The 17,565-nt window shown below is 52.3% G+C and overlaps 1 protein-coding gene across 1 annotated transcript; it reads left to right on the top strand.

Annotated features, from left to right (window-relative positions):
- The first annotated feature begins 969 nt into the window (after positions 1 to 969).
- Positions 970 to 14,475, top strand: LOC109578178 (mucin-12-like). The gene is made up of 11 exons (XM_070780111.1): positions 970 to 5,504; positions 5,911 to 6,012; positions 6,471 to 6,598; positions 6,928 to 6,992; positions 9,789 to 9,940; positions 10,301 to 10,372; positions 10,477 to 10,639; positions 11,369 to 11,530; positions 12,152 to 12,231; positions 13,821 to 13,909; positions 14,097 to 14,475. The coding sequence occupies exons 1-11, from the start codon at positions 4,007 to 4,009 to the stop codon at positions 14,136 to 14,138; spliced, it is 2,553 nt and encodes an 850-aa protein (XP_070636212.1). The 5' UTR covers positions 970 to 4,006; the 3' UTR covers positions 14,139 to 14,475.
- The last annotated feature ends 3,090 nt before the right edge of the window (positions 14,476 to 17,565 follow it).

Here is a 17,565-nt window from a genome sequence, read left to right as displayed (position 1 = left end):
CTCCCAAACCACATCTGGTCAGTCTGAACCCACAGTCTCTTCTGAGAGTTCCCACACCACATCTGGTCAGTCTGAATCCACAGCCTCTTCTGAGGTTTCTCCCACCGCAGTCCCTGGGAGTTTTATCACCACATCTGGTCAATCTGAACCCACAGTCTCTTCTGAGACTTCTCCCACCACAGTCCCTGGAAGCTCCATCACCACATCAGGTCTCTTGGAATCCACAGTGTCTTCTGAGGCTTCCCAAACCACAGTCCTACTCAGCTCCACCACCACATTTGATCACTCTGAACCCACAGTCTCTTCTGAGAGTTCCTACACCACATCTGGTCAGTCTGATTCCACAGTTTCTTCTGAGAATTCTACCACCACAATCCCTGGGAGCTCCACCACCACATTAGTTCTGTCAGAATCCACAGTGTCTTCTGAGAGTTTCCACACCACATCTGGTCAGTCTGAATCCACAGCCTCTTCTGAGAGTTCCTACACCACATCTGGTCAGTCTGATTCCACAGTCTCTTCTGAGGGATCTCCCACCACAGTCATTGGGAGCTTTATCACCACATCTGATCAGTCTGAATCCACAGTTTCTTCTGATAGTTCTACCACCACAATCCCTGGGAGCTTCACCACTACATCAGTCCTTTCAGAATCCACAGTGTCTTCTGAGAGCTCCCAAACCACATCTGGTCAGTCTGAATCCACAGTCTCTTCTGAGAGTTCCCACACCACATCTGGTCAGTCTGAATCCACAGCCTCTTCTGAGGTTTCTCCCACCGCAGTCCCTGGGAGTTTTATCACCACATCTGGTCAATCTGAACCCACAGTCTCTTCTGAGACTTCTCCCACCACAGTCCCTGGAAGCTCCATCACCACATCAGGTCTCTCGGAATCCACAGTGTCTTCTGAAGGTTCCCAAACCACAGTCCTACTCAGTTCCACAACCACATTTGATCACTCTGAACCCACAGTCTCTTCTGAGAGTTCCTACACCACATCTGGTCAGTCTGATTCCACAGTTTCTTCTGAGAATTCTACCACCACAATCCCTGGGAGCTCCACCACCACATTAGTCCTGTCAGAATCCACAGTGTCTTCTGAGAGTTTCCACACCACATCTGGTCAGTCTGAATCCACAGCCTCTTCTGAGAGTTCCTACACCACATCTGGTCAGTCTGATTCCACAGCCTCTTCTGAGGTTTCTCCCACCACGGTCCCTGGGAGTTTTATCACCACATCTGGTCAATCTGAACCCACAGTCTCTTCTGAGACTTCTCCCACCACAGTCCCTGGAAGCTCCATCACCACATCAGGTCTCTCGGAATCCACAGTGTCTTCTGAGGGTTCCCAAACCACAGTCCTACTCAGCTCCACAACCACATTTGATCAGTCTGAATCCACAGTCTCTTCTGAGAGTTCCTACATCACATCTGGTCAGTCTGATTCCACAGTCTCTTCTGAGGGATCTCCCACCACAGTCATTGGGAGCTTTATCACCACATCTGATCAGTCTGAATCCACAGTTTCTTCTGATAGTTCTACCACCACAATCCCTGGGAGCTTCACCACATCAGTCCTTTCAGAATCCACAGTGTCTTCTGAGAGCTCCCAAACCACATCTGGTCAGTCTGAATCCACAGCCTCTTCTGAGGTTTCTCCCACCACAGTCCCTGGGAGTTTTATCACCACAACTGGTCAATCTGAACCCACAGTCTCTTCTGAGACTTCTCCCACCACAGTCCCTGGAAGCTCCATCACCACATCAGGTCTCTCGGAATCCACAGTGTCTTCTGAGGGTTCCCAAACCACAGTCCTACTCAGCTCCACAACCACATTTGATCAGTCTGAATCCACAGTCTCTTCTGAGAGTTCCTACACCACATCTGGTCAGTCTGATTCCACAGTCTCTTCTGAGGGATCTCCCACCACAGTCATTGGGAGCTTTATCACCACATCTGATCAGTCTGAATCCACAGTTTCTTCTGATAGTTCTACCACCACAATCCCTGGGAGCTTCACCACTACACCAGTCCTTTCAGAATCCACAGTGTCTTCTGAGAGCTCCCAAACCACATCTGGTCAGTCTGAACCCACAGTCTCTTCTGAGAGTTCCCACACCACATCTGGTCAGTCTGAATCCACAGCCTCTTCTGAGGTTTCTCCCACCACAGTCCCTGGGAGTTTTATCACTACATCTGGTCAATCTGAACCCACAGTCTCTTCTGAGACTTCTCCCACCACAGTCCCTGGAAACTCCATCACCACATCAGGTCTCTCGGAATCCACAGTGTCTTCTGAGGCTTCCCAAACCACAGTCCTACTCAGCTCCACCACCACATTTGATCAGTCTGAATCCACAGTCTCTTCTGAGAGTTCCCACACCACATCTGGTCAGTCTGAATCCACAGCCTCTTCTGAGGTTTCTCCCACCGCAGTCCCTGGGAGTTTTATCACCACATCTGGTCAATCTGAACCCACAGTCTCTTCTGAGACTTCTCCCACCACAGTCCCTGGAAGCTCCATCACCACATCAGGTCTCTTGGAATCCACAGTGTCTTCTGAGGCTTCCCAAACCACAGTCCTACTGAGCTCTACAACCACATTTGATCAGTCTGAATCCACAGTCTCTTCTGAGAGTTCCTACACCAAATCTGGTCAGTCTGATTCCACAGTTTCTTCTGAGAGTTCTACCACCACAATCCCTGGGAGCTCCACCACCACATTAGTCCTGTCAGAATCCACAGTGTCTTCTGAGAGTTTCCACACCACATCTGGTCAGTCTGAATCCACAGCCTCTTCTGAGGTTTCTCCCACCACAGTCCCTGGGAGTTTTATCACCACATCTGGTCAATCTGAACCCACAGTCTCTTCTGAAACTTCTCCCACCACAGTCCCTGGAAACTTCATCACCACATCAGGTCTCTCGGCATCCACAGTGTCTTCTGAGGGTTCCCAAACCACAGTCCTACTCAGCTCCACAACCACATTTTATCAGTCTGAATCCACAGTCTCTTCTGAGAGTTCCTACACCACATCTGGTCAGTCTGATTCCACAGTCTCTTCTGAGGGATCTCCCACTACAGTCATTGGGAGCTTTATCACCACATCTGATCAATCTGAATCCACAGTTTCTTCTGATAGTTCTACCACCACAATCCCTGGGAGCTTCACCACTACATCAGTCCTTTCAGAATCCACAGTGTCTTCTGAGAGTTCCCAAACCACATCTGGTCAGTCTGAATCCACAGTCTCTTCTGAGACTTCTCCCACCTCGGTTCCTGTAAGTTCCATCACCACATCAGGTCTCTCAGAATCCACAGTGTCTTCTGAGGCTTCCCAAACCACAGTCCTCAGCTCCACAACCACACTTGATCAGTCTGTATCCACAGACTCTTCCGAGAGTTCCTACACCACATCTGGTCAGTCTGAATCCACAGTCTCTTCTGAGATTTCTCCCACCTCAGTTCCTGTAAGTTCCATCACCACATCAGGTCTCTCAGAATCCACAGTGTCTTCTGAGGCTTCCCAAACCACAGTCCTCAGCTCCACCACCACACTTGATCAGTCTGTATCCACAGTCTCTTCCGAGAGTTCCTACACCACATCTGGTCAGTCTGATTCCACAGTTTCTTCTGAGAGTTCTACCACCACAATCCCTGGGAGCTCCACCACCACATCAGTCCTGTCAGAATCCACAGTGTCTTCTGAGAGTTTCCACACCACATCTGGTCAGTCTCAACCCACAGTCTCTTCTGAGACTTCTCCCACCACAGTCCCTGGAAGCTCCATCACCACATCAGGTCTCTCGGAATCCACAGTGTCTTCTGAGGCTTCCCAAACCACAGTCCTACTCAGCTCCACCACCACATTTGATCAGTCTGAACCCACATTCTCTTCTGAGAGCTCCCACACCACATCTGGTCAGTCTGAATCCACAGTCTCTTCTAAGGGATCAACCACCACAGTCGCTGGGAGCTTTATCACCACATCTGGTCTGTCTGAATCCATGGTTTCTTCTGAGAGTTCCCCCACCACAACTCTTGGTAGCTCCAGTACCACATCAATTCTGTCAGCATCCACCATCTTTTCTGATAGTTCCCACACCATATCTGGTCAGTCTGGATCCACAGTCTCTTCTGAGACTTCTCCCACCACAGTCCCTGGAAGCTCCACCACCACATCAGGTCTGTCAGAATCCACAATGTCTTCTGAGGGTTCCTACACCACATCTGGTCAGTCTGAATCCTCAGTGTCTTCTGCAGGTTCCCACACCACAGTACCTGGGAGCTCTCCCACTACTGGTCTGTCTGAATCCACAGTGTCTTCTGATGGTTCCCATACCACAATTCCCTTATCCTCCCCAACCACTTCTGGTCTGTCTGAATTCACCATGTCTTCTGAGGGTTCCCTCACCACACGTCCTGGGAGTTTTGCCACTACTTCTGGGTGGTCTGCATCTAGTGTTTCTTCTGAGAGTTCCCACACAGGAGTTGCTGAGAGCTCTACAGCCCCATCTAGCACTGGAGAGACATTTTCCAGCTCGTCTGGTTCAGTACAGTCTACCACTTTTGTCACTCAGAAATCCACAGATCACAACACCATATCTGATTTTTCTCAAGTCACGGACTTACCTACATCGACAATTTCTCAAGAGGATGGAAGTCCTGTGTCCACTTCAAGTCCAGCTGAATCCATTACCTCCTCCACTGGTGATGAAGAAAGGACCACGTATCCTACTCCTGAAGCCACTGTGTCCACAATAGTCTCAGCACCATCAACAGATACAGTCTCCTCTTACACCTCAACATTTTATATACCTTCAAACTCTGAGGGACTTTCTACCACTACCTCCAGGACTGGACTCAGTACAACAACAATTACTGAAATGTCCTCTGTCCTTTCAACCATTTCCAAATCTTCTATGTCAACTTCCTATCCCAGCCACAGTAGTAGCCTAGCTTCCTCTTCTATTCCCACCCTGCTGTCTACCACCCCCTCTGTCTCCACACAGACAATCACAGGCCTCACAGAGGAACTCACTCTTGCTACTTCCACCCCTGATTCATCAAAACCTACAGGCACCTTGAACAGCACTGTTACCGTAGGGAATGAAATTTCTGCTTCGACATCAAGGCCTGGAGAATCCTTAACCACTTCCGTTGGTGATGGACACATGACCACATCTTCTCTGGGATCCACTCTCTACACCAGCTCCTCAGACGGGTCCATGCCATCATTCTCTACCCATTCTTTGCACAGTACAAACAGTGCAAGTCCTTCCCCGTCAAGCCCCAGTGAGATCTCCACCCACACTGTGGTCTCACAACATACCACCACAACTGCCAAAGAGTCGACTTCTGGCTTTTCTTCTCCTGTGTCCTCCACTTCACCTGGCTCCACTGGTACTCCAGTCCCTGGATTCAGTACCACTTCAACCCTGCATCCCCCATTCACTAGGACACAGACAACTGTGAGGACAACCCACTCTTCAACTATGACACCATGTAAGTCTACTTGTATGTCACTCTAAGGGCTCTTCCTGCTCATCGCCCTTATCAGCTAATCAGTTTTGTCCTCCTTGTGATCTTGTTCCACACTTCCAGTACCATCTTGTTGCCAGTATACATCATCCAAGTGGATGGTGTGCCTGTCTTTTGAGTTGTAGGACTCTTGATTTCTTTGAGTGTCCTCTTTCATCTCTTGCTTCCTTCCATTCTGTTGTTCCTTCTCCTTTCCCCACTATCTCCTGGGGATTGAAATGGTGGCAGAGGGCTCTCAGTTACAGCATGATTATCTAGTCCCATTTCCATCTTTCAGTGCAATGTCTGAATGATGGGACTTGGAACGAGAGTTGATGTTTTGTGTCTTGGGCTTCCATGGTAACCTCTGGAATGTTCTACCTCTTTGCAGGGCAGTGCTACAATGGGGGCATTTGGAACGGAAAAGAATGTATCTGTGCCCAAGGCTACCTTGGTTACCAGTGTAAATCCCTCAAGGAATACTTCTCCATAGGTAAAGACCTTTTTTGAGACTTGTAGATCATTTCCACATCCCTTAACCATTCAAAATAGGAGGGCAACACTGGAAGATTCATTTGCTACCATTGCCTAATTGTGCAGGTAGAGAAGAAAATGTGACTTTCACCCAGGCCAAAATGCAGGTAGAGCATGGATTTCCTGCATCCCACTTCTGAGCCCTTTTCACTAGTTAACTTGCCTCTCTCATCTGAATGATCATCTGGTGCCCTCCAGTCAGGTCTCACTGAATCAAGATTCTGACTAGTAGCTCCTCCTGGTATTCAGAGATAAGGGGCAAATGTTTCAGCTACTCCTACCTGCCTTTTGAGTTTCTGTCTGCCTCCCTACACACTTTCTCCTCTCCCATAAAGCCAACAAATGAAGAATTAGCTATTCCTGGAAGGCATTACTGTGAGGTTGCTGTCTCATGCATAATATGCCCTGTTTCCATAGAGACTCCCCAGAAAATCAACGCCACTGTAGACCTGAAAGTGAAAGTGACTAACAGGAATTTCACAGATGACCTAAAGGACAACTCCTCTGCTGCATACAAGAACTTCGTTCAAGTATTCAAGAGTCGGGTAAGAGGAGAGGAAGCCTAGATTCCCTGATGTGAATCCTGGAAGAGGGGACATCCCTATGCACCCCCTTCCTTCTTTCCTATGGGCAGATGGCATCACCGACTCAATGGACATGGGTTTGGGTGGACTCTAGGAGTTGGTGATGGACAGGGAGGCCTGGTGTGCTGCAGTTCATGGGGTCGCAAAAAGTCGGACGCGACTGAGTTGACTGAACTGAATACAGGGACTCCTTGGGGAAAGGAGGTTCTGAGGGACTTCCCCCAGCACAGAGAACAGGGACTGCTGCACATTTCAGGCTTCTAAGAACTCAGCTGTCTTGTTTCTTTCAGATGGATGAAGTTTACAGGGGCAACAACTTTCCCCAATACAGAGGCGTGAATGTCAAAAGACTGCTGTGAGTATGGGGGTGGGAAGGTTTATAGACTGTGGGAAGCTCTTCTCTCTTGTCTGCTCTCCTGCCTCCTCCTATCATAAATGGTTAGAGTATCAGTACCTGGCTGGGTCAAAAAAAGCAACACCTGAGGGCTCTGAGACCATGCATTCATTCATTCAGCATTCATCCATTTATCAAGTTAATATTGGAAGTCTACCCTGTGCTAGGTGCTGGGAACATTGGGTTCTGCTCTTCATGGTGCTTAGAAGGGCAGAGCACAGGTAGCTAGCTAGAGTTATGGTAGCTAGAGTTGTGGTAGTTATGATAACTCAGTTACTGAGGTTAGACTTACAAGAGACACACGAGGTACAGAGGGAGAGGTCTTGAATGCAGGGTCAGTGAGACTGAGGGAAATCTTCCTGGAGGAAGATACAGCTAAGCTGAGGCTTGAAGGATGAGGAATGGGCCGACTAGAGGCAAGGGAGTGGGAGAGTGTTACAAGAGGAAATCCATGATGTGCCTACAGGTAAGAGAAAGGAGCTCAGATTCTAAGAACACAAAGCACATTTGGCTTCTTAAAGACAAAGGGGCTGTGGTGGGAGAGGAGGTTGGAAAAGTGACACATGCTCATTTACATGTGAAGCATCATCTGCCCATGTGGCAGAGTAAATGCTTTGCACTGCAGACCATGAGATCTGTTTGCAGGGTTGAGAATGGATGGACAGAGGAGGGAGACAATAGTAGCCTAGGCCTGAGAGGTGTTAATGAAGAAGGAAAGTAGTCCAGTGTTAAAGGTCTTTAAGAGGCAGGACCAGCAGATCACTGGATTTTGATGGGTGTTTGAAGAAAAGGAGGAATGACACCAGATTTCTGGGCTTCTGGGAGTGTGGGTTGCCCTTGGCTGAGATGAGGAGCATAAGAAGGAGCAGGACAATAGAAGAAGATGATGAGTTTGATGTGGGCCTTGTTAAGCCTCAAGTGTCTGGGGCCCAGCCATGTCAAGTGATGGAGCAGCTGGTGGTCAAATGTATGATAGTAAGGGTCTATAGCAGAGACATCAGCATTGATGTCCCCAGACAGGCATCACTGGAAGCTCGGGGAGTAGACCAGATGGCTGGGGCAATTGTCACAGCATGGAAGTGAAGCTGTCCTTGGACAGAAGCATGGGAAGCATCCATATTTAACGGATGGGCAGGAGAAGCAGAGCTCCCAGAGGAGGATGGGAAGAAGCAGACAGAAGGGTGAGGAGGGAGCCTGGGGCATGTCAGTTACCAACATATCAAGAACCCGTGGTGTTCCATAACCCAGCATTCTCCACCCACACCCAGCCTCAGAGCCATGGTCTCTGTCTCCATTCTGACCCAGGATTTTATTGGGTTAGGTCCTCCTGGGTCCTGCTTCCGACTTCTTTGCCACAAGGACTGTGGGCAGTGATGGACCTTGTCTCGGGAGCTCTCTGCTCAGAGCATTGCCGACCATCTAACAAGAAGCTTCTGGGTTGGAATCCAACATTTCTAAAGTGCCCTCATGTTTCTTCATATCTAAAAGTTTACTTATTTGGTTTTCAAAATGCAATCCATTAGCTTCTGTCTTAAATGTTTACATTTAAAATATGTTCATTGTGGTGAAATACCCATAACATAAAATCTGTCATTAGCCACTGAATTCACCATGTTAAGTATATGGTTTAGCAGCATTAAGTAAATTCACATTGTTGTACAACCACCACTGTCCATCTCTAGAACTTTTTAATTTTTTTTTTGGCTGCACTGGGTCTTCATTGCTGTGGGGGACTCTCTCTAGTTGAGGCAAGCAGGGTCTGCTGTCTCATCGTGACACATGTGCTTCTCATCACATGACTTCTCCTGTTGCTGAGCATGAACTCTAGCACAAGCGAACTTAAGTAGTCTCAGGCTTAATTGCCCCACAGCATGTGGAATCTTCCCAGGCCAGGGATTGAACCTGTGTCCCTGGCACAGGCAGGTGGACTCTTAACCATTGGACCACCAGGGAAGTCCTCCAGAACTTTTTCATCTTCCCAAACTGAAACTCTGTATCCATTAAACAGTAACTCCCAATTCCACCTCATCCCACCTTTGACAATCGCCATGCTGCCTTCTGCCTCTATTCTGAATTTGATTACTTCAGGGATATCATATTACTACTCATAAATACTCACCCAGTATTCATCCTTTTTGGACTGGCCTATTTCACTTAGCATAATGTCCTCAAGGTTCATGCATGTTGCAGCATGTCTCAGAATTTCCTTTCTTTTAGAGACTGAATAATATTCCATTGTATGTAATATACCATTGCATTTTGTTAATTCAGTCATCTGCTGATGGGCGCTTAGATTGATTGGTTCCACTGTTTAGTTATGAATAAGATGGCCATGGACATGGGTGTACAAATATTTCCTCCTGCCCCTGCTCTCAATTCTTTGAGGTGGATACCCAGAGGTGGAATTGCTGGATCACATGATCATTCTATATGTCATTTTTTGAGGAACCATCATACTGTTTTCCACAGTAGCTATACCAGTTTGCTTTCCCACTGATGCACAAGGGTTCCATTCCTCCACATCTTTGCCCAACAGCCTCCATTTTCAGAAATGAATTTCACCCATTGGCATATATTGTAATCCCAGGCTTATATTGTAGCCTCCCTCTAGGTTGTTAACTGCTGGAGGGAAGAGTCTATATTCTGTCCCACCCCTGGGTCACATGACTATTTGTTTCTCATCACCCTTCTTGCTTCTTGGGCCCCACTTGCTGGGAGGGCGGGCAACAAGGGTTGACTGATGACTCTCGGTTCCAGTCGGGGCAGCATCATGGTGGAACACGAAGTCATCATGGAGGCCAACTATACTTCGGGGTACCTGGAGCTGTTTGAAAACCTCACTAAGATTGTAAGGGCCAAGATTATGAATGAGACCGGACAGCTACACGGGAATTCTAAAGACTGCAAAAGTAAGCCCCCCGAAAACCCCTTGATGTTGGTGGTGAAAGGATGGGTGGGGCCCCTTAGGGAGGTCTCAGGCCCACGCCCACGTCCTGCATCTCTCATCTCTTCTGGAACTCCAGAGACCTCCCTCGAGGAATCCAGATGTCAAGCCTGGGTACCTTCCCCATATTCTGCGCTGCTCCCAGCAGCCCCTCTCAGTCCTGGGCTGAGGTGGTCAGCAGCCCCAGTGACCCCCTCAGAGCCAGCCCACAGCCTCAGCTGCATCTACTAGTCTTGGTCACAGCAAGGAGGAAAGGGGAGGCTGACTGCTTCCAGCGGGCGGGGGGAGGCACATCTGTTTTTCTCTTTCTCACCACTCTGGGCAGGCCTCTCACTCCTGTGCTACGATGAGACGGCCACCTCTGTGGACCCCGTGAAGGTCGACTTTGACCCGCAAGGTGAGCAGCTCCATGGAGAGTGGACGGTAAACCTGCAGGATAGGGGGGCCTAGGGACGGGTTCATCTGGCTGACACTTCCTGCTGGCCCCCCACCTGCCCCCAGAGCAATGCACTAAGAAAGCTGCGAAGGAATTCGCCCAGTTCTACTACGTGGATGAGCTGGATGGTAAGCTGGCCTGTGTGACCAAGTGCACCCCAGGGACGAAGTCGGAAATGGACTGTCACCACGGCAGGTGCCAGCTGCAGCAAAGCGGCCCCCGTTGTCTGTAAGTGCTTGTTCCCTCTAGGCCAGCATCTGCCCTCTCTGGTAGTAGGGTCCCACTCTCCCCGAAGGTCATCCAAGAGTGCAGGGTGAGGGTGGACAGAGCTCACAAGGCACCTCCAGCCCAGCCTCTACATCCCTCTTTCCTCTTCCCAGGTCTCCCACCTCCCACTCCCATATACCATGGGAGCGGGAGGTACAGATTACATACACAGGCCTCATAGAACCAAGCAGTCCCCTTTCTGAAAAAGTTCCAGTTATCAATTGCAAATCTGTATCTATGGACCTCTCTCTTCATCTATCATTCATGTCCCTAACAACATCCCAGCCACCATGCCACCATGCCATTATCACCTCCTTGCTGGCGTGCTACGTCTTAAACTAAAGTACAAAATATAAAACATGGTGACAGGCCATCCAAGTGCCAGCTGCTTAACGATTACTGTGCTTAGCGATTACATGCTTAGCAATTACGTGGGTGAACATTACGTGCGTGGGATGAGGTGCCCGGCCCTCTCAGATTCTGCTCTGTGGATCTGCGGTCCCTGCACCCACTCACCACCCGTTAGACTTGGGGAGTCAGGGAGGGTGCCCAGCAGCTGCCCTTAGTGGGTGAGATGGTTTCCTGTGCTTTGACATTGATCTTTTTTTTCAGGGGCAGGGGGCAGGGGGTGCAGAAATTGGGTGGGTGAGGGAAGCTGGTGGACTGGCCTGAGCTTGTGTGTGTCCCCAGATGCCTGAACTCAGACACACATTGGTACTCGGGGGAGACCTGTGAATCCAGCACCAGCAAGAGCATGGTATATGGGATTGTGGGGGCCGTGGTGGCACTCCTGGTGGTCTTGGTGGTGGTTCTGATCGTCTTACTCAGCCGATCCCAGAGAAAACGGCACAGGTAAGCTTCCAAGGCTGGGCCTGGGGGAGAGGTGACCATAGTCAGAATATCCTGAGGCCCTGCTGAGGCCCAACAGGGGTGGGTGAGGCCCTGCCCCACACCCTCGAGTCCCTCCTAGTTCCTGCTGGTCCCTCCCAGCTCTGTGTCTAGCAGAGGGCAGCCTGCGATCTGATAAGACATATCCGCTTGGCAGAGAAATGGAAACAGAGACTTATGTACTGAAACTGGATTGTGTAATGAAATTACCTGGTGCTTATCACCTTGGCTGCCACAGAGCAGCACTGTCACACTAGGACGCTGGGAATGATCGCTCTCTTCCCAGCTGTAAGAGACTGAGTAACGTTCTGTACAGAGCCCGGCCAGCAGGCAAAGGAAACTGCCCTGACTCTAGTCCGATGCCCCCAGCTCACAGATAAGGTCACTGAGGGGTGGGGGTGGGGGGCAGGCGATGGGGACATCTCCAGGATGTCTATTCGGTTTCTACCCCTGCCACTGGGGGCAGGCCCCTCCCTCCCTGACTCAGGGCTTGGCCAGAGCAGATTCTTCTGGAGGCCGAGGTCAGAGGTCTCTGAGCCCTTCCCCCACCTCTCCGTCATCAGCTGCTCATGTCATTTCTGTCAGGAGGCAAGAGTACGACGCGTCTCGAGAGTGGCAAGATGCAGGCTACCCTGGCAGTTTTGAGAACACAAGCATCTGGGAAGGTAGATCTTATCAGGGGCCAAGGCGGGGCAGGCTGGTGGGGGTGGGGGCGGCGTGGAGAAGTACCAGTCAGACTCCCAGTGGCTGTGGGTGACACGCACACACATCCTGCCAGCCAGTCCTGCGTCTGCTGTAATAGCCAGACAGTCTGCAGCCTCCTGACCCCGAGTCCCCATGGGCAGCCCTGCTGACCCTCCAGCCTTTACTTGGCTTCTCCCCATCAAGTTCCCTGCACTCCAGTCTGTGGCCCACCGCTTTGCAGACTGTGCTGCTTCTGGTCGTCTGAATCTCTGCACATCCCCATCCCACTGTTTCCAAGATCCAGTTCACACGCGGTCCTTCCACGGAGCTTCCCGCGGGTTCAGCCCACTCTGGCTGCCAGAGCTGCTCATAACGACTGAGAGCCTGATCCTTCCCCAGAGCCCAGCCCCAGCGTGTCTCACACACAGTGGGATGACGGGCCATGGCCAAGTGAGGCTGTGTCCCAGGATGGGAAGGGAGAGGGGTTTTCCAGGCAAGGGTCTCTGCTGAAGAAAGGGCATGGAGGTGGAGAAGAAGTGGCCTGTAGGGAACCAAGGGCGGGTTAGTGGGGCGGGAGAGTGACAGAGCTAGGTCAGGACTGGTCAGTGGCCCATGGTGGGGGGACCCATTGGAGGAGCTTGAAGGGAGGGGGACCAGACGTGCATTTTGGGTGGCTCATTCAGGAGGATTTGAGGGGGACACACGAAAGTGGGGAGTTCAGGGAGCGAACAGCACACTAATGCAGGCCAGGGATGATGAGGCTGAGTGGGGGGACGGTGGGGACCAGGAGGTGTGGACAGCAGTCAGCATAGTTCAGATGCCAGTGAGCTAGCTGGGCAGGGCCTGTCGTTTGCAGGCTCTGGGAGGGGATGACGGAGACGGGGGGCAGTGGGCAGTTAAGTGCAGAGGGAAGATACCCCAGATCAGGCCAGTCTGAAGTCTGCAGAGAGGCCTGTGGCCTACGGGCAGTGCTGGGGAGTCAGCTTAGCTCAGCCCACATTGTTGGGGAGAGCAGGCGAGGAGGGCAGACGGTGGGGGAGGATCTTGAGGGAGGGAGCAAAGGAATGATCAGGAAGATGCCAGGTGGACCTGAAACCCGGTTCTGAAGGTTGAGGAGCGAGTTTCTTTGCATGATGGAGACAGGGGGTGCTGGACTCATGCCAACTCACACAAGAAGATTCCAGGCACAGTTGCTTCTGTCTGTTGTCGCTACCGTTGCTATGAGGAAGTGTGCCCGTTGACCCCAGGCAGTCTCGCCCTCCTACCCACCCTAAACCAAGTGACTCCTTGGGGACCCACTCACCAGGCCTCGACTTTTGCCCGTGGCGCATGTCGGAAGGCAGCTCCCATCCCCTCCTGTCCCTGAGTCATCCCGGGCCACCTCCCCAGCCCCTCTTCCGCATCCCTGATAAGCTGGGCTGGGGGGAGGATGGATGGGCAGTGGGAAAGGAGTTTAGCGCAGCTGTGGGGCCAACTCCCCAAGCCCATCCTTTTTACTGCAAACAATCCATCCTGTGTGTCTCTTCTGCTTCCCCCAGGCTCACTCTCACCCCAGTACCTCTCTTTACAGGTCAGGATCTGAAGGGGGACACGTTTGGCCTTGAAAACATCTACAGAAACTTCCAGCCCTCCTTGAGGAGCGTGGACCCCACTACAGAGGTGACTCAGGAACCCCCAACTCCCCGCACCCTTCCCCCACAGCTAGGGGCTTCTCTCCTCTGTCCACTGCCTGGGGCTGCCTGGGGAGGGTGGGCCTCCCTCCGGCCCAGAGGCAGCTCACTACCCCTGGACACGGCCATCACTGGGGCCCCCATTGGTCTCACCTCCTCTCTCCCACCCTCCCCAGCTCCACATTCAGAGGCCCACAGTGGTGACAACTGCTCAGTGATGGGGACAGGGACTGCCACCCCTCACTCAGATCTGGGTGATGAGGCTGCGGCCAACAGAGCCCTCCACGGCCCCAGGCTGCCAAGAGGAACCTGAAGTCCGAAGTTGTCAGGCCCGAGGATGACCCTCTCAGAGAGAGTGGGCTTGCCCTGTCCTCACTGCTGGGAACCAAGGCCCTCTGCTCCCTTGCCCTCCAGCCAGGAGCCCAGAAGCATCTTGTTTACTCTACTTATGTTTACTCTACTTGTGTTTACTCCACTTGTGTTTACTCCAATTGTTTACTCCACTTGTGACACCTATGCAGGAATTTCCTGCCAATAAAGGACAAGTCTTATAGAGCTGAGCATGGCCAGAGCAGTCTCTTCCCCTCCCCTGCAGGGAGGCCTGCGAGTCTGGGAAGGTCCTTCTTGGAAGAGCACTGCAGGGTTGGACACCACATCTGGGCCCCTTCCTGTGCCCACGTGTGGAGCCCGGGGCCCCTCGTCTGCTCCAAGCCCGGGCTGGATCAGGCCCACCTCTGCCAGAGGGTTCTGCGGCAGCTGAGCTTGGGGTCACATCCGGGAGTGGACCTTGGGCCAAGGGAAGGAGGAGCGGGAGTCCCCAGAAGGCAGAAGAGTGAGCATGTTGCCCTGCTGACCTTGAGAGGGGCCAAGGTCACTTCAGATGACCCCAGGGGCTGTGCTTACCTTCGAACCCCTCAGACCCGAAAACTCTCAGCCCTCCTGGGGCTGGGCACTGGCCTGCACCCATGACCTGTTGGGGTACCCTGAGCAGTAGTAAAACCAGCTTGAGAAGAGGGGAGGAGGTCTCCACTCCCGGGGTTGGAGTCAAAAGCACCCTCTCCTTGCAAGCTCAGGCCCACCCTCTCCTCCACCTTCCGCTTCCCTCCAGGGCCCCCTAGTTCTTCCAGGCCACTTCAGGCCCTGTGCCCGACAGATCAGATGGCCTGTGTGCCTATGTGCTGTGTCACCAGGGAGGACCTCCCCTTCCCTCTGCCCTTTGGCCTGAAACAGGGCTTCTCGCACTCCCAGTCATCAGTGAAGCCTCCCAGACTGCCTTTGGTGGGCCCCAGCTCTCCAGTGTCTCCAGGATCAAAGGGCTTGGGGCCCATTTATTTCTGGGGTTCCTTGACCAATGTTTGTTTCACTAATTCCCTGAAGGGTGAAGGGCAGGTGCACTGCCCTCCAGGCTCTGAAATCGAGACTGGTGACGACGCTCTGTCTGCTGCCTCTTTTCCTTCGGCTCCTGCCCCTCTCCATGGTGACTGATCCCCACCCCCCCATTGCTCTCACAGCCTCAGCCCTGCGGGGTCCTGGACCTGCCCATGCCCAGGGAAGGCTGCATCCTGGGGGCCCAGGTGGGGGTACTCTCAACCTCCTACCCTTTGCCTACTCCTCTCTTCTCCCCAGCGAGGTCTGGAGGAAAAGCCAGGGCTTTAGAGTTAGTCTGAGTTGGCCTCTTGCAGCCTCAGTTTCTGTTCCAAAAAGGGAGAATAAGAAAGCTGACTTGTCAGGGCTGGAGAAGCAGACAGAAGCCCCCAGACAACACCCCAGGCACATGACAGATGCTCAGCCAGTGCTGGGATCTGTCCTTACGCCATGAGTGTGCCCCTCCTCTCCCCTCTCCCCTCCACCCCTGCCCCAGATGCCCAGGTTCTCTCTTCCGTTTTGTTGTTCAGTCTCTCAGTTGCGTCCGACTCTTGGCAACCCCATGGGCTGCAGCGCGCCAGGCTTCCCTGTCCTTCACCATCTCCCAAAGTTTGCTCAAACTCATGCCCTCAGGCCAGTGATGGTATCTAAACATCTCATCCTCTACTGCCCCTTCTTTTGCCTTCAATCTTACCCAGCATCAGGGTCTTTTTCAAAGAGTCGGCTCTTCAAATGCCTCACGCCTCTGCTCTCCAACCCTTGCCCTGACCATGTCTGCTTCACCCTATCCCTACCTTGTGCCCCAAGGATGTCACAGAGCTGTCAGACAACCCTGAACCAGGTGAAAAGCTACTGCTGTAGCCAAATGGACACAAGATAGGGTTTGGGAACAAACTCTAACCTTATCTAACCTAACCCTGACTCTAATCCTGCCTGGAAGAAGCTGTGTACCATGGGGCAACTCAGGTTGTCTCTGGCCTCAGTTTCTCCCCCTGAAGAACAAAGGTTGGGGCCTCTAGGACTCCTTCCAATTCAGCCTTTCTGGGCTCCATGGCCATGGAACTGGGCTCAACTCAGCAGAAGATGATAGTGGGTCCTAGTTGGACCCTCCAAGATCCCCTCTGCCCCTCATCTGCTCCCAGAGAAAGAGGGAAGGGGACAAAGGCCAAAATCAAACTGTAGGCTTCAGGACTCCCACCCTCCTTGGGTTGTCATCCTGGGATTGCCTGGGTGGGAGGGAAGGGAGCTTGGGGCAGACGTGGGGGCTCACGCTGGACCCTGTCAATATCATTCAAGCAGCCACGTCCTTGACTTTGTCCTGCCCTGAGCTCACGGCCCCAGAAGCAGGGGTTGGCGGTGGGGGGCTCCTATCCCCTTGCCCCAGACTGTGGACAGCTCTCCTTCAAGGTGGAAATGGAGTGGGAGGTAGGGGGAAAGTATCCCTGAGCGTAATCAGAGAGGCCATGGCCTCCTCAGTCCAAACCTGCCCGCAAGAGGCAAGGCCTTCTTTGGGAGCCAACCTGAGAGCTGAGGGGGCCAATGAAGAGGGTGGAGGTGGGAAGAGGGGGAGGGAGGCTGGGCAGAGTGGGACAATGGCTTGGCTTGCTCTAAAGGGCAGATTCATCACTGATTTGAATTCTGCTGTCCCTTGGCACAGATTTTCCCAGGATAACATCACCAGAAGCTGATATCTTATCAGTAGGAAGAATGGCACCCTCCCTCCCAGTCCTGGCATTTTCAATGCCTTCCAGACAATGGTGGCATCTGGGGCCCCATGATACACCTTAGGGAAGGCCTTTCTGGGTCCCTCTCATCCCTCTGCCCCCTGCCTTTTTCCTTTCTTCCTGCTCCTCCATGCCCTCTTTCTGGCCCTCTCTTCCCTTCCCTCTCCCTTTCTTCTTCTTTTCTTCCCACCTTCCCCCATCACCCCTTAGGCTCTAACCACGTTCTGGACTCTGGGACTCATTGCATCTCTGGCTTCAGTCTCCCCGTCTGGGAAGTGGAGCCTTTCCGACTCTCTGCTCCTGGATTCTGTGGTCCTCTCTCTGGGCCTGCCATCCACTAGTCTGGAGACCCCTGGCCAGCTTTGAGTGGCATCTGATTCTCCCACATTTTTTCTCTGGGGATCCAGAGCCATATATACTTCCTCAGGCTAGGTGGCTGAGGCAAGGGCCTTAAGAAACACTCTAGAGGCCTCTGCCCGGCCTTGCCCTGTCCTGGCAGACACACCCGTTCCTGCTGCCCTCCCCTGCAGCACACCCCTGGTTATATTGGACGTGA

Source organism: Bos indicus, chromosome 25 (assembly GCF_029378745.1).
Source record: "Bos indicus isolate NIAB-ARS_2022 breed Sahiwal x Tharparkar chromosome 25, NIAB-ARS_B.indTharparkar_mat_pri_1.0, whole genome shotgun sequence".
Classification (NCBI taxonomy): Eukaryota; Metazoa; Chordata; class Mammalia; order Artiodactyla; family Bovidae; genus Bos; species Bos indicus.
Note: the sequence above shows the minus strand (reverse complement) of the source record. Positions and strands in the feature narration are given on the sequence as shown.